The following is a 26,497-nucleotide window of genomic DNA, read 5'->3' as shown; positions in this document are numbered from 1 at the left end:
GCCCCCCAGTCTCCAGCTTCCGCGGCCTGGGCTGCTCTTCTCTTCCTCCTCCCCTCGATGCAGCAACAAGCCACGGAGATGGCGAAGCTACTACAGGAAGGCGACCAGACCCCCTCTTCTCTATTTCTCTCATTCATATATATATATATATATATATATATATATATATATACACCCACACCCACACATACACACACCCACACACCCATACATATATACATGTATATATACACATACACAGACATATATACAGGAGGGAGGGGTATCCTCCCGCAGAGATCCTAAGCCCCTGACCCCCAACTCCGAGCGCGCATCCACAAAGCCGCGCACCCGCCGCGCCACTCAGCTTCGAACAGCACCGGAGATCGAGGGCTCGCCTTACCTGGAACTGCTTCGCCCCCTCGTCCAGCTTGCTCGCCCGCTACGGGTCCCTCTTTTCCCCACTGGCAGGACCAGCGCTGGGGTCGCTTCGCTTTTCCTCCCGGCACTTCCTCTGCTGGGATTGCTCCTTCCCTTCCCTAAAAGCGCAGGGAAAGTGGGCTTGGGCCAGCCAGAGTACTTCCTGAGCGCGCAGGCATGTGAGTGCGTGCGTGTGTATCTGTATATTCCCCGGACTGACCCTTCAGCTGGTGTAATGCCACGAACAGAAAAGCACCTCCTCTGTTTCCCCACCTTCCTTCTCTCTGCCCTCCCCTTTCTCGCCGAGCAGAAGCTCATTGTAGGAAAGTGGGGGGAGCAGTTCTCCAGCTCGAGCGCCTCTGCTCCAGCGCCACCGCCCCCAATCAGCTGTCAGGGCGGGACCCCCGACTCGCCAGGTCCCACCCATTCATTGATTGCCGGCTTGCTGCTTTCTGGAGGAGGGAAGGAACGGCCAATCAAGGGCTTCTCTCATGGGTGGTTTTTTTTTTTTTTTTTTAAAGGCATGTCACGTTGGTTCAGAAGAGGAAACGTTCCTCCTTTAAAATTATTCTTAGTCTTATTCACTGCCTAACGGTGGGCGAGTGCAGATCCCCATCCTTAGAAGGGCACTTCCGGAATAACCACCTGTGTTCCTACTCTGGAAAAGCCCTAGAACATTTTTTTTTTCTGGAGAGGCTTGGTCAATGTGAGTTAGGCAATAACTAAGGCACATTGGCACCCTCTATTTGATGCACATGATTTCCCCTAAAGAATCCTAGGACCTATAGTTTACCCTCAACAGAGCTACAATTCCCAGCACCCTGAACAAACTACGGTTCCCAGGATTTTTTGGATGGTGGGGAACCCTTGTGCTTTAAATGTATGTTGGGGGTGTGGTCTGAGCCCTCTGCTTCTCATAGGCCCTCATCACAGAATCTATTATAGTTTCTTTTGCTGTATAAGGGGACATTCACACCTTATATTTAAAGAGCTATGCCAGCACTTTACACAGTCCTGGCTTTCCCCAAAGAATACTGGGAGCTTTAGTTTGTTAAAGGTGCTGAGAGTTCTGTTTAGGAGTTCTGTTTCCACACATGGAGTTCCAGTTCCCAAAGTGGTTTAAACAATCCCTCCTCACAGGGAATTCTGGTAACTGGAGCTCTGTGAGAGGAATAAAGGTCTCCTAACAGCTCTTAGCACCCTTAACAAATGACAACTCCCAGGGTTCTTGGAGATGATGGGAGTTGTAGTCCACAAACAGCTGGAGACCCAAATTCGGGAAACCCTGTTATAAATCATGCATTTAAAGCACATTTGAAACACATTCTCTCCCTCCAAGAATTCTGGGCACTGTAGTTTGTTAAGGGTTGCCAGCAATTTTTAACTCTGAGGGGTAAATTAAAGCGCCCAGAATTCTTGGATGGAAATAATGTATGTCAAATGTGTTTTAAGGTGAGAACAAAAAACCTGCAGTAGGGATAGGGTAGTTGGTAGAGCCCAAGAATCTCAGGGTTGTGGGTTCAAGCCCCACTCTGGGAAAAAGATTCCTGCATTGCAAGAGATTTGACTAGAACACCCTCATGGTCATGATTCTTTGAACCTGTGGCTCACCAAATGCTGCTGGACTTCAACTCCCATCAGCCCACCCAGCATGGCTGATGGTCAGGCATGATGGGAGCTATAGTCCAGCAACATCTGGAGGGCTGCAGGTTCCCCATCCCCACATTGGAGGTATTGACCAAAAACTTGCAGGGCTGTTCTTTCGTGGTATTAGCATATAGTTCCAAACCTCACCTATGGTCCGTGCTTTTTTTTCTGGAGGTATGTCAGGGTATGCATACCCCTAAACATTTTTGGGGGGGGGGGAGAGCACTGCCTATGGTGCATAGTAACTTCTCTCAGTAATCCTCAGAGCAAGCAACACCGGGGGGAGGGGGAGCTGTTCATTCTGCACATCCATTCAAGTACAAAATCTAGTATTGAACAAGAAGTGTAGCATTCTTCAACTCTCTATGTCCAGACCTCCCCCCTTTAAAATAGGAAGTTCTAGTCTTCATGCTCATGCTAGCTTCCCATATTTTCAGTTCAGTGCATTAGACCAGCCTTTCTCAACCTTGGGTCCCCAGATGTTTTCGGCCTACAACTCCCATGATCCCTAGCTAGCAGGACCAGTGGTCAGGGATGATGGGAGTTGTAGTCCAACAACATCTGGGGACCCAAGGTTGAGAAACACTGCATTAGACCATCAAAAGAGCAAAGAACCCACACAAGTGACGCTGACACAAAACCTCACACGTACACTAAGTAGAATAATAGAAGCATTGCCACCTGACCCAGCCCTGCCTCCCCCTCTTTCCTTCCTAACCTAACACTGTATGTTACACTAATGTCTCACAGCAAATGAAACTGACCTCTAGAAAATGCAACTTGAGAAAAGAGACAATGCATGTACTGTATTTTTGTAAACTAGGAAATCAGAGAGAGAGAGAGAGAGAGAGTGCAAAGAACCCTGTACCCAGTCCAAGTGTGCTCCACAACATCACAATTTCTCCCGGGTAATTGTGCAAGGAATCAATACAGAGTGAGCCTGGGTGACATAAGATTTGCAGGTCACAGAGTGCATAGACAACTTCAGTTAAATGATATTGCCTGTAGTCTAAGAGAAAAGCTTGCAACTGTCTGCAAAATTTCTGGTGAAAGCTTAGCAGGCAGGAGAGAGGATGACAGTGGGCAGACTTCCAGTAGACTTGGGTGGACCTTAAATGCCCTGCCTAGCTTACAAGTGCAAGGTTCTCCATCATTGCTTCCCTTTAGTACTTCCTTTATAAATTCTATACCTTCTTTGTTGACTTTACAAATCCAAACTCTTCAAAAGTGTGCATTTTAGAAGCACAATGCCCTTGTCAAAGCATGCCAAATATGTGGAAACTTATTTTCCATAAGTTATTCTTATGCAGAATTCATAGAAATGGAGAATGGGAAGGGACCTTGGGTGGTCATATAGCTAGTAGGGCTAGGTGCCCATTGGGACTTGCTAAGGTGGAAGCCTGGGAGACCAACAGGAGGTGGAGCCAGAGCCAATGACAGGCAGAAAAGCAAGAAGACAATCAGAGTGGTTTAACAATCCATCCCTCTTCTGGGCTTGGTAGCTCTGTGAGGGGAATAGGGGTTTCCTAACAACTCTCAGCACCCTTAACAAACTGCAGCTCCAGTGAGTGTTTAAAGTGGCATGATACTGCTTTAAAAGTAGAGTGCAAATGAGGTCCAAGTTGGTTGCCTTCTCAGCCTCTTATGGGAGCGAACGCCATAGTTTATCATTGCACTATCAGACCATTGCTCCATCTTGCTCAGTATTGGGCTCATTCACACTTACCTTTAAAGTGCCATGTCAGAGCACTTTCCCCGCAAAACCTACTCTTTAGTGCTGAATTGGAACAAATGGCAATTTGGGTTTTCTGTGGATGGCCATTTGCTCTGCTTCGGTGGTAAAGAGCAGGTTTTCACCGGAAAAGCACTGAGGCAAAAAAGAAAAAAAAAACACTCGGACACAGTCCTTTAAAGCACAGACCTTTGCACAAGAGGAAAGCTAAAGGGGGGCATAAGCAAAAGAGAGTAGTCCTTGCCCCAAGGCATTTACAATCCAAAGGCTGACTAGAAGTTAAATAACAAAATGAGGGGAGGAAAGGAAGGTAGAATCATAGAATCATAGAACTGTAGAGTTGGAAGGGACCCTGAGGATCATCTAGTCCAACCCCCTGCAACACACGAATATGCAGCTGGTCCATACAGGGATCGAACCTGCAACCTTGGCGTTATCAGCACCATGGTCTAACCAACTGAGCTATCCAGGATTGATGTCAAGTTTCTTTTTTTTTTTTAACTGCCATGCAGAGGGGCCACAATGAGCCAAAGATTGGGGGGGGGGGCTCAGCAAGGCAGTGTGTGGGTGACATCATGCATGCAACATGCAGTGTGCACCTGTGATGTCATGTGTGTGATGTGTGATGCATGCAACACTGGGAGGAGGTACATTGTCAGGAGGAGGCCTTGCCCAGCACCCTGCACCTTCCATGGCCGTGTCTCCTCCCCTCTGTGCTTGGCTTGGCGGTTCAGCCTCATCCACCCCCCTCAATATTCGGGGAGAGGCTGAGTCCCCTGCTAAGGAATACTGAGGGGACTGATGACAACTCCGCCCCCTAGAGTTGGTGCCTCCTGCTGCCATGTGAAGGGCAGTGGGGTGGAGCATCTGCCTTGTTGCAAGAAGGGCTTTTACACTTGCCAGGAGCTCGGCTCTGTCCTTGCCGGTCTTGAAAGGATCCTTTAAAAAAGTCCCATATGACCAGAGAATTTGCACCTGTCCATTGGGGGCTATAGGAAGCCCGAACACATATTTTTTAGATGTCCTTTTTACAATGAGGCACGTAGAGAAGCCATTGACCCCCTGCTGGTGAGGCTTGCTGACCTCCCGGTAAAGCAAAAAATTGATCTGCTCCTGTTAGGCAAAGATCACAAGACGACCCGGATGGTTGCCAGATTCTGTGCACCGATCTGTAGGCACAGACCTTCCCCCTTTTCAATCTAGTTTGTTAAGAAATTTCCCAAACTCGGATCCATGGGTGTCTCTGGGTTATTTCTCTATGGTAGTCTATCTTAAAGTCTTTATGTATTTATATGCCTACCACATTTTTAAACTTAAAACCCATTGTTGTATATTGTTTTACATGTTTGTTTTGCTTTTGGGATTGTAGTTCCATTTGTGTTTCACAAGCTGGTCTCTGACCATAATAAATTTCATGTTCATCTGCCTTGCCCGCCAAAGGTCCCAGGTTCAATCCCCAGGTGGGGCTGAGAATATCCCCCATCTGAAACCCTGGAGTGCTGCTGCCAGTCAGGGTAGGCAATACTGAGCTAGATTGCCCAGTGCTCTGACTCAGTTTAAGGCAGGCTTCCTCTGCTCCTATATGAGAGGCTCTTAACAGCTGGGAGTTTGTTCATTTCAACCCACGCAGAATGTGGGACATGTAGAGGGATTCTCATCCCTGGGGAAAGATGCCAAATGGGGGACAACTTTGAGCCATGGGCGTAGCCAGGATTTTTGTTGGGGGGCGGCAGGCCTTTTGTTAGGGGGGGATCTCAGTTAATTGTGTATTTTTATTTATTTTTATTGATTTAGGGGGGCAGTCGCCCCCCAGAGCTACACCCATGCTCTGAGCTGGGGCACAGCTCCAATTTAATCCTAAATGGTGATCTGAGTGCTGTGGTTGCCCGCCCACCTCCCTCCCTCCAGACTGGCTGTGAACACAAAAATAAATTGTTACTGATTTAGGCAGGCAAAGCAGAGTGCAGCAGCTTTGCAAAGGGAAACGAGTGGGAAGAGAGGATTCGAGAGGTGGAGGTGAGAAGCTGAAATGCCACTGCTCTCCTTGTCATCTGTCAGCCCTCCCCCCCCCCCCCGTTATTTAAAACAACAACGAACCCAATAGGTAGCTTGACTATAATCCTATGTGGTTGTTTTTCAAATGGAGAACTGCCACAAAGGTAAGAGAAGCATACAAATGGGACCTGCAACAAAATGTTGCAGTGTAGCAAGCCAACTGTGCCCTCTCCAGGGACACTCCATTCTACCCCATCCCTGACCCCCAACACCTCCCCACTTTCCCATTTCCTCTCCCAACAGTCAGCTAGCATTCCACGACATGCTCACTCCTCACTGGACTGTTTCAGCAACCCTTTCACTGCCATGCCCCCCCACCCCCGCAATAAACAAAAAGCTATAGGAACAAAGGAAGCTTCCTTGTCCTGAGTCAGATCATTAGCCTATCTAGGGGAGCGCTGTCTACTCTGACTGACAACAGCTCTGCCGGTTTTCAGATATGGGACAATCCCAGTCCTACGTGAAGATGCTGGGGGATTGAACCGGTGACCTCCTGCAGCCTCTCACCTACACATGGGTGCATAGGAAGGTGCCTTAAAGGTAAAGGAACCCCTGACCATTAGGTCCAGTCGTGACCGACTCTGGGGTTGCGGCGCTCATCTCGCTCTATGGGCCGAGGGAGCCGGCGTACAGCTTCTGGGTCATGTGGCCAGCATGACAAAGCTGCTTCTGGCAAACCAGAGCGGCGCATGGAAACGCCGTTTACCTTCCCGCCAGAGCGGTACCTATTTATCTACTTGCACTTTGACGTGCTTTCGAACTGCTAGGTTGGCAGGAGCTGGGACCAAGCAACGGGAGCTCACCCTGTCACGGGGATTCGAACCGCCGACCTTCTGATCTGCAAGCCCTATTCTCTGTGGTTTAACCCACAGTGCCACCTGCGTCCCTATAAGAAGGTGCCTTCCGCGGAGTCAAATCAATGGTCCATCGAGCTCATGATGGTCTCCACTTCATGGCAGCCGTTCTCCAGGTTTCCAGGCAGGGGCCGCTACCTGGGGATGTTGGGGATTGAAAGCCAGGGTCCTTGCCTGAGCCTACAAATACCTCCCTCTGGCACATGAGTAGAGATACATAAGGAGCAGTTATTGGAGAACTGAGTACCGTATTAGCATGTGACACAGAATCATAGAATTCTAGAGTTAGAAGGATCTTCTCGTCGAAGCCTCTGCAATGCAGGAACATGCAGCTGTCCCAAATGGGGATCAATCTCTTTAGGGGCCCTCCAGGTTGGGAGAACCTGCTGGGGGAGTCCCTGGAGTGGTCAGAGAAGGAGATGGAATCACCACCAGTGCAGTCCTCAAGAACAGGAGTGGCAAAAGATTTGGGTTCAAGCTGAAGGGTGATGTCATAGTATGCATCTGAAAAGCTGGAACAGATGGTCGACTTGTGCGCCTGGAAGTAAAACAAATCCCTGAAACTCGTTTTTTTTATGAACAGTTGTGGTCAGGGGGTGGTCCAGGAGGCTGTGGGATGGGTTTTCATGAGTAGGAGAAGATATATTAATTGCATTTTATCTTTCCAGGCATCCACATGTGTGGATTAAATAGAGTTTCAAACTCCCATCCTTGGCAGTAAAATTAAAAGCAGTTTTGAGCAAGTATAGATATGCAGTAAGCTGACTCCCCTTTCTTACGCCACTTAATAAAGAATCAGGCAACAACTTTTCAAGTAAGTTTAAAAAATAGGTTTACTTACTTTATAATCATGTATGGGATCATAGCAACACCAGCAGTTAACAGTATATCCAGCTTTAGGTGGGGAAAGAAGAGGCATGTCTGCATCCAATGCCGGACAAAGGAAGTGAAAGAGAAAGGAACAGGAAATGCTGTAAGTTCCTTCCTCTCCTGGAGAGGAGGGGAAGTGACATCACATCGAGCCCTCTCTACCAATTGTATTTCTATGGTCTGAGTATCTGCCTATCAGCAATACTGCTTTGTAGTATTAGCCCCTTTTCATACCAACTAGCAAGAACATGCATTTATTAGGTTTGGTTGCTAGTCTCCTACAGAGGCCAGAGTAGATATTCCTCCTGAGTCTTCTACTCGCTGGAAACAGCACAGGGCTCTGATTCTTTGCTCCTATCTCTTGCTGAACGCTTTGTGATATTGAGCATGAACTGTTTCCTGACGTTGCTTTTGGATTATGTTTGGACCTAGACTGATTCGCTATGCTATGCTGGACTTTGGATGGCTTGAACTCTGCTGCACCAGCAACCCTGCCTGCATTGGTGAGTATTTCTGTGAGTGGTTTAGACCTCCTGCAACCATAGCTCCTGAAGGTACCCACTGCCACTGGCATGCGCTACCAGCCAATCAGGTTGCGCTCTTGCACTACAAACCCACGTCTTCTCAAAACTGCACTTCTTGTGATAAGGAATATAGCCTCCCCAGAAAGAAATTGGAGTGAATGCTCAATCTGCTGACATCATCTAACATCTTGCAAAGAAACCATGGCGGATACTTGATAAACAGGTCATCCGGAAGCAACATGAATGGAGAAACTGACAACTGGGAGTGGGAGAAGGAACTAAAAACTTGCTCTTGAATTGAGAGCCACTGGGGCTGCAATGCAAGAACTCTTCGCTCTGCATATAAGTGCCTTGGGTGGTGAGTCACCACCAAGAATACAGAATTTTCCTCTTGGTAGTGTTCCTGGTTTCTGGACTGCCCTCACCCACCCAGGTTAGCTATTGGCTCCTCTGAGGCAGGAAGAGCTATAAAAGACTTCCTATTTAGAACAGGACGTGGTCTTGGCAACAATGGACTTCCTGGCTCTGCTCTCCATCATTGACTTCCTCCTCCTTGTTGAAATCTGCAAAGGCAATGCTAAAAATGAGGAGGCAGCTGACAGTCAGGGCTGCCCCCTAGACAGGCAGGTAGGGGCAGGCTGATCATGGTGGGGCAGTGCCCCACTTGTCCAAAAGGGCTGGCCTCCCCAGAATCTGGGAGCATCTTCATGCATGGCAAATGCTCTACTGCTGAACTGCTGCCCTTCCCCCAAAGAGAATGGGCACCTTCCAATTAGAAAAGAGCCACAGATTATTCTGTAACAGGCATGATTAGCTGTTGGAACAGGCTGCTAATGGAGGAGGTACCTTCCAAGGCACTAAACAGCTTAAAGAAACCATTGCAAAATCCCAGGGGGGAAATCAAAGGGAGCAAAACTGTTTCCCAGTCTATAAAAGGATCCAGGCAGCGCATGCATGCTCAGATTATGCTTGGAGATGCGCTCCTGCAATGTCAGCGGAATGGCCTTTTCATCTGCTGCCACTTCTGCCCAGGGAGTAGGATAGGCACTGCAGGAAAAGAGGATTTGTATCACCAACAAAAAGAGGACACTAAGCTGCCTTATATTCTGTCAGGCCACTGGTCCATCTGGCTCAGTCTCGTCTACTCTGACTGGCAGTGGCTCTCCGGGGTTTCAAGCAGTAGCTTTTCTTAGCCACACCAGGAGATGCTGGGGATCAAATGTGGGACCTTTTGGATTTAAGGCAAAACCACGCAGCAAGAAAATGGCACGGTTTGGTTTTCATCTCGTAGCCCAACTTTTGTTGCATCCACAGATCTGTGCCCAGGCCACTACACCTCTTACAAAAACTGTGATCTGGTGCTTTAATATGAGATATAGTATATGTTCAGTTGCAGTTTTATATAAGGAACTTTGAATCTACACCAGAGGCTCTATGTTGGACTTAAAACTTATTTGGGAGGGAAATATAGGCAGTCATATGGGTGATTGTGTCTGGAATGTAATATAGTCTTGTTGCCTGATCTTTGCCCATGTCAGGGAAACCAATGTGAGATTTTTCATAGGTGGAAAAGGATTCCCAGTGCAAATGTCACAGGTAATATTTAACATGGTCTCCCACTTGCTGGCAAGACTGTATTGCAGCAATGCATACAAACCTGAGTATAAAAATGCTGGTGAATTTTCATGAACACTTGAAAAAATAAAATAAAAAAACCACACGTTAAAGTAGAAATGTGGACAACTGAAGTTAAAAATGGAAAAATGAGAAACTGAAAGTCATGGATTTGCCCATCCTTGTCTGTACCACAAACTTGGTCTGTAGCACCCTCTGCTGCTCATTGTAGAATAGTTCAACACACCCCTGTTTTGTTATACAATCTATAATACCCCAACACCCCGCAAACATCCTTTTCATTGTACATTCTTGATGGTTTGTGCTCATGATGGTTTGGGGGCAGTTACACGCCACCCAACTGTTTGCACCCGCAAAAGTTTCAGGGGGGACATACAGATTCGTTTCCAATCAGTGCCTGTCCCATAACTTCCTACTGAATTCAGCAACTTTTTATACCACTAGTGTTCCAGGGTTTCTTTCAGTGATAAAAAGGTAAAGGGACCCCTGACCATTAGGTCCAGTCGTGACCAACTCTGGGGTTGCAACGCTCATCTCGCTTTATTGGCCGAAGGAGGCGGCGTACAATTTCCGGGTCATATGACCAGCATGACTAAGCCGCTTCTGGTAAACCAGAGCAGCGCACGGAAACGCCGTTTACCTTCCTGCCAGAGCGGTACCTATTTATCTACTTGCACTTTGATATGCTTTCAAACTGCTAGGTTGGCAGGAGCAGGGACCGAGCAACGGGAGCTCACTCCGTCGTGGGGATTCGAACTGCCAATAGCTGGTGGCAATTGGGACATGTAGGGCAGAAAGCAGGGAGACCAACAGCAGGTGGAGCCAGAGCCAATGACAGGTAGAGCCAACTACTTCTGGTTTTGTACCCATCCTCCTCCTTGCTGAGTTGTACAAGAGCAACACCAAGACTCGGGGAGGAAACTGACATGCTGTGCTACCCCTCTAGAGTTGCTGTACACAAGAAGGCAGGCAGGTCAGAGGGATTGGCTGAGGGAGGCCTGATGTTGATGGAGCAGTGCCCCATTTGAACTAATAGACCAATTGCCACTGGTTCCTTCTGTGTTGCTTGTGAGATAACTAGCCTCATAATAACTAACATCCTTAAGTCTAACCAATGCATGAAGGGGTTAAGTTCAAAGAGTAAGCTGTCCCATCAGGCTTAGCTCACCTTCGGAGGGACTAGGTAATTAAGCCTCTGTTTCCCCTGAGAAGCTCAGCACGCAAGGAAGTCTGTGCTGGTTGCTGTAGCTCAAATCGCATGGCTCTCACAAGCCATCATTGAATTCTATAGGAAATAATTTAGGAACTTTACCACTGTAACTAAGCCAGATTTTACTGCCCATAACACTTTTTCTCAATGCTGTATGGAAAATCACATGAACCTGACCTTTGGAGAGTTTGTAAGTAAACCATTTTTAACTTACCAGATGTATGGGTCCCCCCCCCCCCCCGCCATGCTAGGGGAACAGGGAAGTTTTGAACTCTCAGTTTTGAAGGTCTAACAGCCTATATTTCCACACTTTGTTTTGCTGCATAGTTTGTGACTTTAAATCTCTGCTGGGGTTCTCTCGCCAAAGAGTACTTGCCCCATCCCTGGGTATTGGCACCCAGGAATTCTCTTTTCATATATAAATATTTTTCCTTGCACCATCACTGCTTTGGTTGTGCTGTGTTGCAGGAGTGCCCCTCCAGATGGCAATAGCGCAGTAGCATTGGGGAAGCACCGCAGAAAGTGGAAGGATGTGTGGACAGTCCAGTATGAATACACTACTAATGCAATATTATTGCATCAGTCACATGCTGCAGAATGTACACACACAAATCCCTTGTGTAACAAATTGCTGTAATCTAAACTGGAAGTGATGAGAGCGTGGGGAGGAGAGCACCCAGGCTGTCTCTGTCCAATATATAAAGACCCGGGATGCAGAATACCCTTTTCGATGGCCCAGCACAGGATACACAAGGATGGGGATAGCCATGTATCTAGCAGCCTTTGCCAGATTCACATATCATGTTTTGTTTAGCTGGATTCCCATACTGATCCTATTCTGTATGTTGCTGAAGTCTTGCTTAAATGGTAGATCAGGGACAGGGGACTGTGGCCATCCAGATGTTGCTGACCCCCCCCCCCCACATCCCCATTGGCCATGCTGTGTGGGCTTGATAATAATAATAATAATAATAATAATAATAATAATAATAATAATAATAATAATTAACCAGCTTTTAAAAAAGGGAGAGCCTTACAAAGTTCACACAGAAGCATAACAATGCTTACTTTAACTCGCCTGTGGAAACAACTCAGAGGCTATTAAGAAGAAAAAGGGTAACAACAGACGATTCAAAGATGGGACTGGTGAATACTAAAAGCAGCAGATATATGAGATGACTGGACCCTTACTGAACTCGAAGCATGGGAACCCCCAACAAAAATTTATAATTTGGCAAAATATTTTGACTTTATGATATGTATTGGTATAATTTGGAATAATTAATGTGATATGATTGGATTGTTAAATGGAAAACTTAATAAAAATTATTTAAAATAATAATAATAATTTATTATTTATACCCCTCCCATCTGGTTGGGTTTCCGCAGCCACTCTGGGCGGCTTCCAACAGAATACAGTATTAAAATACAATACTGTGGTACCTCTGGTTGCGAACGGGATCCATTTCAGAGCCCCATTCGCAACATGAGCAGAACGCAACCTGCGTCTGCGCATGTGCAGGTCGTGGTTTGCCACTTCTGCATATGCGTGTGATGTCATTTTGAGCGTCTGCACATGCGCGAGCAGCAAAACACAGAAGTAACCCTTTTTGGTATTTCCAGGTCACCGCGGGACACAACCTGAAAAGATTTAACCTGAAGCAAACGTAACAAGAGGTATGACTGTAACCTATTAAACATTAAAATCTTCCCTAAACAGGGCTGCCTTCAGATGTCTTCTAAAAGTCTGGTAGTAGTTTCTCTCTTTGACATCTGGTGGGAGGGCGTTCCACAGGGCAGGTGCTACTACCAAGAAGGCCCTCTGGCTGGTTCCCTGTAACTTGGCTTCTCGCAGTGAGGGAACCGCCAGAAGGCCCTTGGCACTGGACCTCAGTGTCCGGGCAGAAGGATGGGGGTGGAGACGCTCCTTCAGATTTACTGGACCAAGGCCGATGGGAGTTGGAACCCAGAGCACAGACCCTCCCCTGGCCACGCCCTCCTTGAGTGCTTTTTTTGCCTGGCTGTTGTAATGTGTCTTTGAGCTGTGCTAATCTCTCCTGTTTGCCTGGAAGGACGATGAAGAGAGATGTGTTTTAAAACTTATGGCTTCTACAAGGCTGGAGTGTAACCCTGAGTATTTCCAGGCAACCTGTTTTGTTTGCAAGATGCCCCGTTTGCAAGATGACCATTGCATTGTACAAAAGCAAACATCACCTCACATTTTCCTGTGCATTTTCCCATCACATTGGGGGGGGGGCAAAAAAAATTTGGTGAAGCATGTTTGTGGCACCAGAGCTCCAAAAACGGCTTTAAGTGTGCAACCTGAATTTACTGGTTTGTGACTGAATGCCACCTGAAAATAGCAACAGTCTGGAAGCTCTACTATTGGACAAAGGTTTGCATCTGGCCCCACCCACCCCGGCATCTGGCCCCCAGAAGGTTGTTTGCAAGGGAATGTGGCCCTCTGGCTTAAAAAAAAGGCTCCCCATCCCTGATGCTGGAGGAGCACAGGTGGTCACCACAAGCATGGTCTGAACTGTCTGCCTCTGGGGAATGCAGTTCAACCCACCTGGCAATTTCCATGCATCCTCACTCAGTCATGATCTGGATACACCTGTAAGCGTAGGAGTTAAAACTATGAGGGACTCCTGAATGCATTTCAAGTATGCCAAGAGGGAGGGGGAGGGTTAATGATAACATTTTGGCAAAGGGAGAAGGAAAGAGGATGGACACAATTTACATATCAGCAGACAGGAACCTCTCTATTGGCTTTTCCAGTGCCTGTTGAAGACATTCCTTCTCCAACAAGCCTTTGAAGTGTGGAGATACTTATCCCTCCCTGGATGTGAAACTGTTTTTACATAGGAAATTGTTCTCGTTTATGCAATTGTTTTTTACTGCATGGTGTCCTTTTTAAAATTGCTTTTAATTGCCAGTGATTTTTCTGTGAAATTGTTTTCAACATATTTTAAGGGAAGTGATTCATCAGTGGAAATCACTGGATAACTCCTATTGGTGGGAGGCTGGATTCAGGTGAATCTTCGGTCTTGCCTAAAAGGGCAGTATTTATTTATCCATTACATGAATATACAACCTTTTCCTCGGGGGAGCTTGAGGAGGTGTACATGGTTCTTCCCCTCCCCATTTTTTCCTCACAACAACCCTGTGAGGTCAAGGCCACCCAGTGTGCTTCAATTTGAACCCTGGTCTCCCAGGTCCCAGTCCAGCCAGTGCTCTAATTACACCACACTGACCATTCAGTTGTTAATAAGGCCCTCCTTGTATTCATATTATTAAGGTATTATTACTATTAAAATAGTACTTTTAATTAATAGTAATTCAGTCCAATAGCTGATGCTATTAATTGGTATCAGTATTAATAAGGCTCTTTGGAATGCTCCCTCATAATCATGTAGAAACATATGTTTATAAATTCTATTTATAAAGATTTGTGTTTCCAGTCTGGTTTTAGTTTTTGCACTTTTGTTGTTGTATTTTGTCACGCTTTTTTGTTGCATTTTTAATGCTTATATGTAGGTGTGGATTTATTTTATTCATGCTTTTATACGCCACCCTAGAATCTCTTAACAAGGAGGGCAACCAAGAAATATTTTAAATGAATATTTTTGGGGCTGACAAAGACCTGCAGACGTCCAGGATGGAGAGAATGTTGGGCTATCAGCAACTGAGGAAGTGGGATTATAATCGGGGTGATATGGGGTGAGGAATCTAGTCTTCTCAAGCCCCAAATGTTTATTTTCAGTATCCTCAGAGGGAACAGATTAACTGTGGGGAGATGCATGCCATGAAGCTTAGAATAAAATTAAAAACCCTGTCCGCATCGCGGCCGTTGCAGTAGGAAAGGAGAGTGTAGTGGTTAGAGCCAGCGTGGTGTACAAGTTAGAGATTAGGACTTTGGAGAGTCAGCGTGGTGTATAAATTAGAGATTAGGATTTGGGAGGATTTGGGATTTAGGAGACCAGGTCACTGGGTGATCTTGGGTCAACCACTGCCTCCCAGCAGCCTAGCCTACCTCACAGGGCTGTTGTTGGGATCAAATGGGGAGGGGGAGAGAACCACGCATGCCATCTTGAGCTCCTTGCAGAAGGGATACGAATGCACTAAAGCAATCAAGAAAAGAGCTTGCAACCCTACACCCACTTACCTGCGTCTAACCCCCATTGCATTCATTGCACTGAATGCAATGGGGTTTACTTTTGAGTAGACGCGTCTTTAGGAGCGCACCTTTAGTGCCATGCGCCGGCTGGAGTCAAGCCAAGTCCGCCTCTCCGCTGCGAAATACGGTAATCAGCTGTTCGGAAAGGCGAGGCGAGGCGAGGCTCCGCCCCCGGGGGCGCTTGACCGCTCTCATTGGCTGGCTGCGCTCCTCTTAAAAGCAGAAGGTGAAGTTCTGCTGTCTTGTGCCGGCTGGGAAAAGGAAGAGCCGCAGACATGGGGAAGCTTGCCTTGGTCCTGATTCTCTGCTCGTGGAGCTTTGCTTTAGGTGAGTAGGTTCCGGCTAAAGCAGCTGTGGCGTTTGCATTTCTGGGCGCTGCAGACGCGATCTGACAAGGAAGCCCAAGAGACTGGGTTTGCAGCTGCTGTGTGCTCTTCCTTAATGTGGGGAAAGGGCCCATCAAATCATTACAATAGATGAGGAAGGATTGCCAACTGACCGCGCTGGGCAGCATGATCTGACCTGCTCTTGTGCCTTTTCAACTATTCCTTTGGCTGTGGGCAGCTAAGTTCTACTCGGGAGTAGACGCATTGAAATGGATGCACCTCAGTCGTGGCCATTAGTATCAGTGGGCCTGCTTTGAGGATGGCTAACCTTGAATGTCACCCTTGGTTTGTAAGAATGGGTAAGGAGCTGCTATCTTCTGTGTGGAGGAAAGTGGGGCCCTGTGTTAATATTTATAGATCAAGATGCTGTTAAAAGCATGGGAGTATGGGGCTGGTGAAATGTTGGCATGCCATCATTTAATCCTATTTTCCTCTCACCTTCTGGTATCTACGGATCCACTGTTATCTACAAGGCACTTTCAGCTATGAAATCCTGTGTCAGTGGGGTGCTGCTTAGGACTGCATGGGCTCCTTCTCTGTCTTTGTGTGGAGTTCATGGTATATGCCAGTTCTACATGTATGTTATCATCCATATGCGCAAGCAGCTATTCACAATTTGCACACATGCAGCACTGTTGTATGTATGAATGTATGTTTATTTCAGCCATTTATATGCTGCTTTACATCATAGCAAGGGACGCGGGTGGCGTTGTGGGTTAAACCACAGAGCCTAGGACTTGCCGATCAGAAGGTTGTCGGTTCAAATCCCCGCGACGGGGTGAGCTCCCGTTGCTCAGTGCCTGGCCACATGACCCGGAAGCTGTACGCCGGCTCCCTCGGCCAATAAAGCGAGATGAGCGCCACAACCCCAGAGTCGGCCACGACTGGACCTAATGGTCAGGGGTCCCTTCACCTTTACCTTTACATCATAGCAACTGAGGCTCCATACACACCATACATTTAAAGCACATGTCTTCCCTCAAAGAGTCGTGGGCATTGTAGCTCTGGGAGGGGAAGTACTACAGTTCCCAGGATTCTTTGGAGGACAAAGCCAAGGTCTCCTTGAAAGTATGAGGGGATGTTTGGAGGTGATGTAAGGCAATGCTGCTTTTGGCATGTAGGGGTGCCAGTCTTTTTTCTCCCTAACAGGATTGGTGCCTTGAGCTGCTGTGAACTAGGCAGGAATCCAACAGATGTAGCAGTGGAGGGTGTAGCTGTACCTGGTTGAATATCTGCCTGTTGCACTTCTTTTCTAGGCACGCAGCCTGTGACCAATACAGGTGTGAAGCTCTTCGGTGTCTTCTTCTAGAGGAGACTAGAAAAAAGAGTCAGGGAATGAAGTGAGTGAGGGAAAGGAACATGAGGTCATCTGTTGGGTTGCTTAATTTACTTGATTCATAGGATTTGCTTTGTATCACCACCTTTTGCCACATAGGAATACATAACAGGTCCCTCCGGCTGAGTATTGTCTACTCTGATTGGGTTTTAGATAGGGGACATTCCCAGCCCCTCTCTAACTCTGGATATGGCAGAGTTTGAACCCAGGATCTTCTGCATGCAAGACAGATGCCCTACCACTGAGCTATGAACCTTTTTGCTCTCCAAGTAATTTGGAATGCAGGCATTATAAGCTGTTGCCTTTAGTTTTAACTCCCACACATACAGGTGGATCCAGAGGCATCTTTGAGTTAGGATGCATAGAAACTGCTAGGGCAGCATTCCCCAAAGGCCATGGGTTCAAACCTCCCTTGCTCGTAATGCCAATCTCTGTTTCATCTGCATCTGGAGGCAAGTGGGCTTGGGCTGTCTGCAGCTATTAGATGTACTTCTGCCCACACCCTGGTGCCTCTGGATCTTTTGAACTCCAGCTTCCATCAGCCCCTGCCAGCATATGGAAACTGGAATCCAAAACATCTGGAGGGCACCAGGTTGGCAAAAGTTGCCATTCTGTATCCTACACTGCAGAAAGGTTTATGGCAGCTGGAAAAAGTGTCATGAAGAGGAAGCCACATAGAGGTTGTATAAGCAAAAAAGCCCCAACTTTAATGCTGACTCAGGCAGTTTCTGGTATGGCAAGCCAAGAGGGCCAATGCACTATGCCAACTTTCCCCAACTTGGTGCCCTCCAGTTGTTTTGAGGCCAAGGCTCTTGTCATTCCAGACCATTGGCCATGCTTGCCGAGACTAGTGGTGGTTGTAGGCCAGAACATCTGGAGATAGCACCAGGTTGGGAAATCCTGGGCTATGTTGTAACCCCAGGTCTGCATAACTTCAGTGGAGACAGCCTTGTCACAGTTATCCACACCCTGATGACCTCTTGATTAGATAACTTCCAATGTCACCAGCAACATTCCAGAGTCGTTCACCCCATTAATTGGGAAGGGTATTTTGGCTCAGCCCTACTCTGTGTTATGTGCTCAGCTGGGGAATTTCTTTTTGGTACCAGAACTATGTTCCACCCCAGGACCCTAAGTTTCATTCGCTTCTACACCTCCGTTTAGAAGAGAGAATTTTTGGTTGCTGCTGGGAGTCAGAAACTAGTGCTGAGCTATTGCAGATGTACAGTAGGTTCTCATCTATCTCGTGTTCAAAACACTTAAAGGATGTGGGAATAGCTTGACCCAGGACGTTTGTGCTTACAGTGTGCAAACCACTATGATGCCCTAAGCTGGAGGTCTCAGCTGGTCGGTCTAAATAAAGTTGACCCAATGTATTGACTGGCTGCACATAGCAGAAGTCAGAGATGTTACTGAGGTTGTGAAGCATTTCCCCACATGCCGCAGGTGACAAAATCCTTTGTGAATGTGTGCTAACAGTTACATAAGGCAAATACCCTGATTTCTCCAGTGATAGCATCTTTAAATGATTGAAACACTTGCTGGGATTTGCATTACTCTTCTCTCGGTGAGATTTGCTTAATTGTGCTGCAAGAAGGAAGTGCGCACCCACTGAAGAACAATGACACCGAGTAACATTACACATGAACATGATTAGTGTGTTTTTTCCCTCACTGGGCATATTGCATCACTGGTACTTGTCATAGTGAGTGCACAATGGAGCTTTAGCAATTGAAATAGCTTGGGAAATACACAGTGTTTTGACTTGTCACAGATATTCGCTGCCTGGAGTCAAGGCACTGGCACATCTAGCTCTGTGTTGTCTACACCAGGGTTTCCCAAACTTAAGTCTCCAGCTGTTGTTGGACTACAACTCCCATCATCCCTAGCTAGCAGGACCAGTGGTCAAGGATGCTGGGAGTTGTAGTCCAACAACAGTTGGAGACGCATCTTTGGGAAACCCTGGTCTATACTAACTAGAAGCATCTCTCCATGATTTCAGGCAAGGTTCTCTCCCAGCCCTACCTGAAGATGGAACCTGGGACCTTCTGCTTGCAAGGCAGATGCTCTGCCTCTTAAGTAATTTCACAGACTTGTTGGAAGAGATAACCTGTACTGTGAAAATTCCTGCTACATTTTCCCAATCAATTAAAAGAAATGCATGGCTGGCTTATTTTGTGAAATTTTTGAGTACATAAAATTGCTTGCTTGCTCTTTTGATAACAGGTGTAGCAGCCTTTCTAGTAGAAGGACTTCTCATTCCCTTTTGAGCTTGACAAACTGGCAGAGCCAGAGTGACTTTCCATGTCTGTCCTGTATAGAAAACCACAGCTCAAACAGCAGCTGCAGTTTCACTCAGAACCACATGAGAGTATGTGGGAGGGCAAAGACATGAGTCAATTGTACTTCAGTGGTCAGAGTCGCAAATAATGGTGTTAATTTCGCCACCCAGATGCTCTGGGCAGATATATCAAAAGGCTGAAACCTGCTTTCAAGTAGATCTGGAGAATGACGTTTCCCTGGGGCTTCCTGGGAACTGTAGTTTTGAGTCTGGCAGGACTTCCCAGCTCTTCCTGTCTTCTAATCCTAACTCTGCCCTTTTGCAAAACTACAATTCTGGGGAATTTCTTTGCTAAAATCAGGTAGCAAAAGAGATCAGGTGGTGAAACTCTAATCTTCAGAACTTTTAAATTCTGGGTGGGCCTCATCTTGAGCACTGGAAATTATAAATAGCCACTCCCTGTACAGACACCCACACCAAATGACATAAACAATGAATTGGTTAAGAGCATCATTCCACAGTCTTGTCCTCTGGTCTCAAGATTCAGCCACATATAGAACAGATGATTCCCCTACTATAAGGGCACCAAAAAAATCAGTGTGAGGGTCACACTCCTTTCTGAGAAGCCTTCTGAGGGTTGTATGCAAGCAGTGGGCGGGACAGTGGCAAAAGTGGGTGGAGCAATTAATGCAAATTTTATCCTTCATGCAATAGGCTAGTTTCTGCAGAAACCCCCACACCCCTTTCTGTCCTCTATCCAGGCAAGCAGGAAGCACTCTGAGCCAGGTAAAAACCTTTTGGGAGGGAAGTGAGGCTTGTGAGAGGTGTGGCCAAGGGAGCCAGATAGAGGGCTGCCTTTGCCCCTCGGGTCCAAGGTTCCCCCATCCCTGCTCACTCCACTTCCATAGGAATCATAGAACTGTAGATTTGGAAGGGACCCTGAGAATCACTTAGTCCAACCCCCTGCAATGCAGGAATATGCAGCTGTCCCATGCGAGGATCGAACCTGCAACCTTGGCATTATTAGCACCACTCTCTAACCAACTGAGCTATTCATTGAGTGTTTTTGCATTGTTGATTTTCAGTGGCTTATGCTGGAGGCCTAGGATGGCTGTACCCTGAATGATCTGTGTGAAAAATTATTTCTTACGTCCCGAATCTCCCACTATTCAAGTTCATTGGGTGCCCCACGGACAGAGGTGCAGTGGTCCAGGTTTGGGGTGTGCGTGTGGGTGGGTGTCAAAGTCCTGTCACTATTTCTGCAGCATTGTCCTAGAGCTGCTGAAACACTAGGAAGCGAAAGCTTTTTAGCCACTGAGAAGTAGTCTTCTCACTGTTTGTGCTAGTTGGGATCAAGCAGAATGAAAGGAGGTGAATCAGCTCCTGAGGATGGGCTCCTAGGGTCACTCTGCAGAAGGAACGTGGGAAGAACTGGGAGGAATCGGCTTCATTCTGTATGCTCCAAAGCTAAGCATTTGGCAACACTGAAAACACAAGGCACTTCCATTTCAAAGAAACAGTGTGCAAATTCTGTTACATACAAAGGAACTTCAAGGGGAACACAGCTTAAGTCACTTAGAAAGAAGGTACTCTGTATCATTTGCCCATGCATGTGCACAGGAAAGAGTAGATCTAGCTGAAAGGCAACACATGGAGAGCTGCAGTGATTGCTGCAACGTGTCCCTAATTATTATTGTTGTACAATTGTGAGATGATGCAACCTTCTAAAATTATTATATAATCTTAGAAGGGTGTGTGGCTCTGGCTGTCTGAATTTGCCACTCCAGTGCTGTCCAGGGAGGAATTCAGCATTGTGCTCTTCTGATCGTTCCCTTAATCGCAAGCGTTTCAGTTTGCCAGGTGGAATAATCTGCCCTCTCCTCTGGCATACCCTGTTCTGGTGTTTCATTAACCTACTTTCCTAATACTTAGGAAGCTGCCTTATTCCAAGGCAGACCATTAGACCATCCAGCTCCTGCAGTCGCTCTCCAAGGTTTCAGACGGGAGCCTCTCCCGGTCCTACTTGGAGATGCCCAGGATTGAACCCGGGACCTTTTGCATGCAAGGCAGATGCCCTACCAATGAGCTATAGCCCTTCCCCACTATGGAAGGCAGTTGGATTTTGGGATCTTCAGGAAAAATGCTGACATGGATGAACTTGGAGAGCAGCAAGGCATGTCTCCTCCTGAAGCTTTCCTGCTTCCAAATTAGAGGCTGCTTCATGCAACCTGCTCGCCCAAATGCTCCAACCCTAGCCGGGAGCCAGTAGCAACTGGGGCTGCTTGTTCCATGTCAGCTTTGCACAGATGTGACAAAACTGATTTATTTATTAAATTCAGGTTTAATAGTAAGAATTACAGTACATAGTACAATACAAGGGGAATAGAATGTAGCAAGGCTTGCTGTCCTTCACAGTGGGAGGTTCGTATGCTGCGATGTCACACAACCTTTCTTGCATCTGCAAATTAGGAGCTTGCCCCCTTTGCGGGAAATGCTGGCATCAAGGAAGAGGCGGGCCCCATTCTCAGGGTGTGTCGGCTTTGGTTTGTGCGTTGTTTAGTAGTCATTCCAAACTGAAAGTTGCTTAATGACAGGGACAAGCGTTATAAGGTTAGGAGTCATAGGTGTTCCTTGGCACTGCTGTTAAAGCATCTCTTTAAGACAAGCTTATCAGATACATATTTTGGGTTTGGTCCCCTATTTTTGCACTTGCGCAATTTTTAATCCTGCTTCTGTGGTGCTTTCCAATGTAGCACCTGAAACTCTCCCATTTCCTCTTCTGTCATCCAAACAACCATTTCTATTTGCTGCATTTTAATCAAATCGCAATGGGATGCGGGTGGCACTGTGGGTTAAACCACAGAGCCTAGGACTTGCTGATCATAAGATCGGCAGTTCGAATCCCCGCAACGGGGTGAGCTCCCGTTGCTCGGTCCCTGCTCCTGCCAACCTAGCAGTTCGAAAGCACTTCAAAGTGCAAGTAGATAAATAGGTACCGCTCCGGTGGGAAGGTAAACTGCGGTTCCGTGCGCTGCTCTGGTTTGCCAGAAGCGGCTTAGTCATGCTGGCCACATGACCCGGAAGTGGTACGCCAGCTCCCTTGGCCAATAAAGCGAGATGAGCGCCGCAACCCCAGAGTCAGCCACAACTGGACCTAATGGTCAGGGGTACCAAAATGCGAGACTGGCTTCATTATTTTCAAATAAGAGAGGCCTACAATTCGGACAAAAAAATTGGCTTCCAGGTGGAAAAATCAAAATTGGAAACGGAACTATTAGAACCCAAAACTAAGATATTATCAAGAATGTATAACTTGCTCTTAAAATGGAATACGCAGGATGAAACGGTCAAATCAGCTATGATTAAATGGGCACAAGATATTGGTCATAATATTATGTTTGCGGATTGGGAACAGTTATGGACCACCGGTATGAAATTTACGGCATGTAATGCCTTAAGAGAGAATATTATGAAAATGATGTACAGGTGGTACATGACCCCAGTCAAGCTTGCAAAAATTTATCATTTGCCCGATAACAAATGTTGGAAATGTAAAGAGATTGAAGGTACATTCTTTCACCTTTGGTGGACATGCCCAAAGATCAAGGCTTTCTGGGAAATGATCTATAATGAAATTAAAAAGGTGTTTAACTACACCTTCCTGAAGAAACCAGAGGCCTTTCTTCTGGGCATGGTCGGCCAATTGGTGTTAAAGAAGGATAGAATTTTTTTATGTACGCTACAACAGCAGCAAGAATACTCATCGCAAAGTATTGGAAGACACAAGATGTACCCACCCTGGAAGAATGGCAGATGAAAGTAATGGACTATATGGAACTGGCGGAAATAACTGGCAGAATCCGAGACTTGGGAGAAGAGCTGGTGCAAGAGGACTGGAAGAAATTTAAAGACTATCTACAGAAACAGTGTAAAATTTATGAATGTTAAAATGATGTTGGATTAAAAATAAGTGGTATTAGTGACAAAGTTAGAAGGAGTATGCAAAAATGAATTTATGGATGAAAATATTGGAGTTGTGATATGTTAAGATACAAAGCTAAAGATGATAAATGGAAAGAGGGTAAGGATTTGCTGTTTTGATTATGTAAATGGGAATACAAAAAGGGGAGGTGTGAGGAGGTCAATGAAATAAGGATATGAGCTTCAAAGTTAGAAAAAGAATAATGGATTTTTTCTTTCTTTTTTCTATTGTTACCTATTTTTTGTGCTTTGTGTATTTTTCTGCTTTGTGTTTTTTCTTTTCTTTGTTGTATTTTGTTAAAATTTTAATAAATATTTTTTTTTTAAAAAAAGGTCAGGGGTACCTTTACCTTTACCTAATCAAATCGCAATCTTAAAAACTGTATTTTTGCAAATCCTTTCATCCAAAAGTCGACATTGATTGATTGTTTCTACAGCATTTATACTCTTTAGTCAAAAATTATATTGGAGAGGCTTACAAAGATCAACTCTAAGATGGTCTCTGACCTCCAGTTCATAATCTAAAACTAAATGACACACAAGGAAAAAGGAGGAAGAGGGAGGAGAAGAAGAAGAAAGAAAGCTCTAGCTCCAAAAGATACAACTGATGTCAGTAGTGGGGCTGGCTGCCTTGCCCTTGATAAAGATCAGTCCCTCCTCTGAAGCAGTTGCAGGAGCAGAGCTGGTGACAGTGTCTGGGGCTGGAGAGTAGAAACACAGTCTTCTAAGTATGAGCAGAATGAAGAGGTGTGTGTCCTAAAAATTTTTACTTAAGAGCAGCCAAATTACCCTTCGGAGAACTCGCCCAGCAATTCATGCTGTAAAGCTGTCATTGGTTGGCTTGTGAATATCTGTCAGTCCATGAAATGTCCAGTGCCAACTGAAATATTAAGACTTAACATTTGTATAGCACGTTCAAATGTTTAATGCGTTTCACACGCATTCTCTAGTTGTAATCCTCACAAAAGCCCCAAACAGTAAATTGGCATGGGTAGTATTATCCCCATATTGCAGATGTGGGAAGTGAGGATAACTGAGAGGGTAAAAGCCACTTGGTAAGTTCCTGACAGAGACAAAATTCAAACAAGGGCCTTCTGGTTTTTGTAGCTCAGGTCAGGGACATTTTTTCTACAATGGGCATCCTTTGTTCAATCGCTTCTACATCACCATTGTGAGGCATTCAATGCTACCAATTTTTTTTCTTATTTCAGGAAATGGGTGCGCTCATTCAAGGATAACCCCTGATTTTGGAGACCTGTACCACGTCAAAGGTAAGCGTCACTCATATGGCTTTTCAGAGGCAGGTGGCACAAACACATGCGTGCGCATGCAGTGGAGTGGTTCTTCCTGCTTTTGACCAAAATGTCTGGTTTGGGCAACTTTGCTATATGTCTAGCCAATAATAAATAATAATAATAATAATAATTTTTTATTTATATCCCGCCCGCCCCAGCCGAAGCCGGGCTCAGGGTGGCTAACAACAATAAAATAATACAACATTCTAAAATCATTTCATTATAAAATTAATTCAAATCAAATTAATGGCAACCATTGGGCTAGAGTTCTGTGAAGATTGCCAAAGGAGGGAGTCAGGCTGTGCCCTAGTCAAGCTCCTAAGCTGCTTTCTGATGTCACTTTTCCCTTCAGTGGATGGCCATTGTTCCTGTGCAGAAAACTAGTTGATGTAGGAACATAGGAAACCAAGTCAGACCAATGACTGCACTGGCTGGCAGCAGCTCTCCAGAGCTTCAGAGAGGGGCCTCCCCAAGCCCTTCTTGGAGTTGTTGGAGATTGAACCCGGGACCTTCTGTATACATAAGCTATGACCTTTCCCCCAAAATGTGCAGGTAGAGACACTGAATCCATCTTGAACCACGCTTGTGTCTCTTATGGCTGTGGTTGTGCAGCGGGTGCAGGTGTCCCTTCATGAGCAGTAGAAGTTGCATCTGGAATTGTGCAAAGTAGCCTAAGTTTAGCTGAGAATTAGTGGATCCTTTATTATTGCAAGCCTCCATTTTGGAATACAGTGGTACCTCAGGTTAAGTACTTAATTTGTTCCAGAGGTCCGTACTTAACCTGAAACTGTTCTTAACCTGAAGCACCACTTTAGCTAATGGGGCCTCCTGCTGCTGCCGCACCGCTGGAGCACGATTACTGTTCTCATCCTGAAGCAAAGTTCTTAACCTGAAGCACTATTTCTGGGTTAGTGGAGTCTGTAACCTGAAGCGTATGTAACCTGAGGTACCACTGTATAGGGACCACACTGGAAAATAATATGTGGGGCTTCCTAAGAGTTCCGAGCTATGGGAAATCTCTAGGTTGGAAACAGCCTATTCATAGACACCCTAGTTTTGGACATGTTTCTGCATTAAAATCGAAGGGCCCACGAATTGCCCATCATTCTTTGCTTGCAAGAGCGGCAGTGCACAAAGCCTTCTGGTCCTGTTCAGGAAGCATGAAGTAACCAAGGTTGAGGAATCTGTTGTTGGGCTGCAGCTCCCGTCTGCCCCAGCCAGTGTGGCAAATGACCAGCTATGATGAAAGTTGTAGTCCAACCAGTGGCGTAGAGTGGGTTGTCAGCACCCGGGGCAAGGCAAGTAATTTGCGCCCCCTAACCCGTGGATTTGCGCACCCTAACCCTACCCCCCAGATGTTGCGCCCAGTGCGGCCGGCCCCCCTGCACCCCCCACGCTACGCCACTGAGTCCAACAACATCTGGAGGACCACAAGTTCCCCATTCCTGAAGTAAACAAACTAGTTGTTTATTGCTCATTATGCAGTCAGAGACAGTTGGGAGGAGTCACTAATGTTAGAAATTGCAGCATTAGGTAAACTTTAGCAGAGGGGTCACTACTACTAGGTAAACCATGATGCTCCGCTTTTTTGGAATGCCTTATGCCCAATGCTGCCATCTCATTAATGTTTCTTTCATCTTGCTACACATTTTAACCTGCTTGCATTAAGAGCTTCTAGTTAGCATATCCCAGTAAGTGTCCCGGAAACGCATGTTTGCACCATTGCTGACTCGGTGGGAAGCTAAACCTAGAGGGTAATCTGCATCTTCTCCTGAGACAAATGATAAGGGTGGGGATTTCTGTGGAATCCAATCTTTCCTCTTTCCTCCTGCCTCAATTTAGCCCCTTCCTGTATAACCTGAACAAGTATGTGCAAAGCTTCCTGAGATACTCTGAGGCAAGTAGGTCTCCCATTATTAAGCTCTCCTTCCAGGAATATAATTTAGCTGGTGATGAAACCTGACAGGCAGCTCTAATGCAAAACTGTGATTAGATTCAGCAAAATTAAAAGGATTGTGCTTGAATGTGTTAGTCACTTCTCCTGGGAATCTGGTGAAATAGCTCTTCCTAACTGTTCCAGGGAAGGGACGCGGGTGGCGCTGTGGGTTAAACCAC

General features: G+C 46.2%; 2 protein-coding genes across 3 annotated transcripts in view; one reads left to right on the top strand and one right to left on the bottom strand.

Moving 5' to 3' along the window:
- The window catches only part of FGR (FGR proto-oncogene, Src family tyrosine kinase), a 59,088-nt gene extending 58,297 nt beyond the window's left edge, over positions 1-791 (bottom strand). The window contains exon 1 of one of the 2 annotated variants that reach the window (XM_083750848.1): positions 383-791. The gene's annotated coding sequence lies outside the window, so the exon portion shown is untranslated. The remainder of the gene's footprint in view (positions 1-382) is intronic. The other variant, XM_083750847.1, reaches the window with a different exon arrangement.
- A 14,488-nt stretch (positions 792-15,279) lies between these two features.
- LOC310849898 (digestive cysteine proteinase 1-like) overlaps positions 15,280-26,497 on the top strand; it is a 33,451-nt gene continuing 22,233 nt past the window's right edge. Inside the window, exons 1-2 of the mRNA XM_083750845.1 lie at positions 15,280-15,430; positions 24,299-24,358. Of these exons, the coding sequence (XP_083606971.1) occupies positions 15,379-15,430; positions 24,299-24,358 (112 nt within the window). The 5' untranslated portion in view covers positions 15,280-15,378. The remainder of the gene's footprint in view (positions 15,431-24,298; positions 24,359-26,497) is intronic.

Source organism: Podarcis gaigeae, assembly GCF_964106915.1.
Source record: "Podarcis gaigeae genome assembly, chromosome: 8".
NCBI classification, from domain to species: Eukaryota; Metazoa; Chordata; class Lepidosauria; order Squamata; family Lacertidae; genus Podarcis; species Podarcis gaigeae.
The sequence above is the reverse complement of the archived record's forward strand: the minus strand, read 5'-3'. Positions and strand labels throughout refer to the sequence as shown.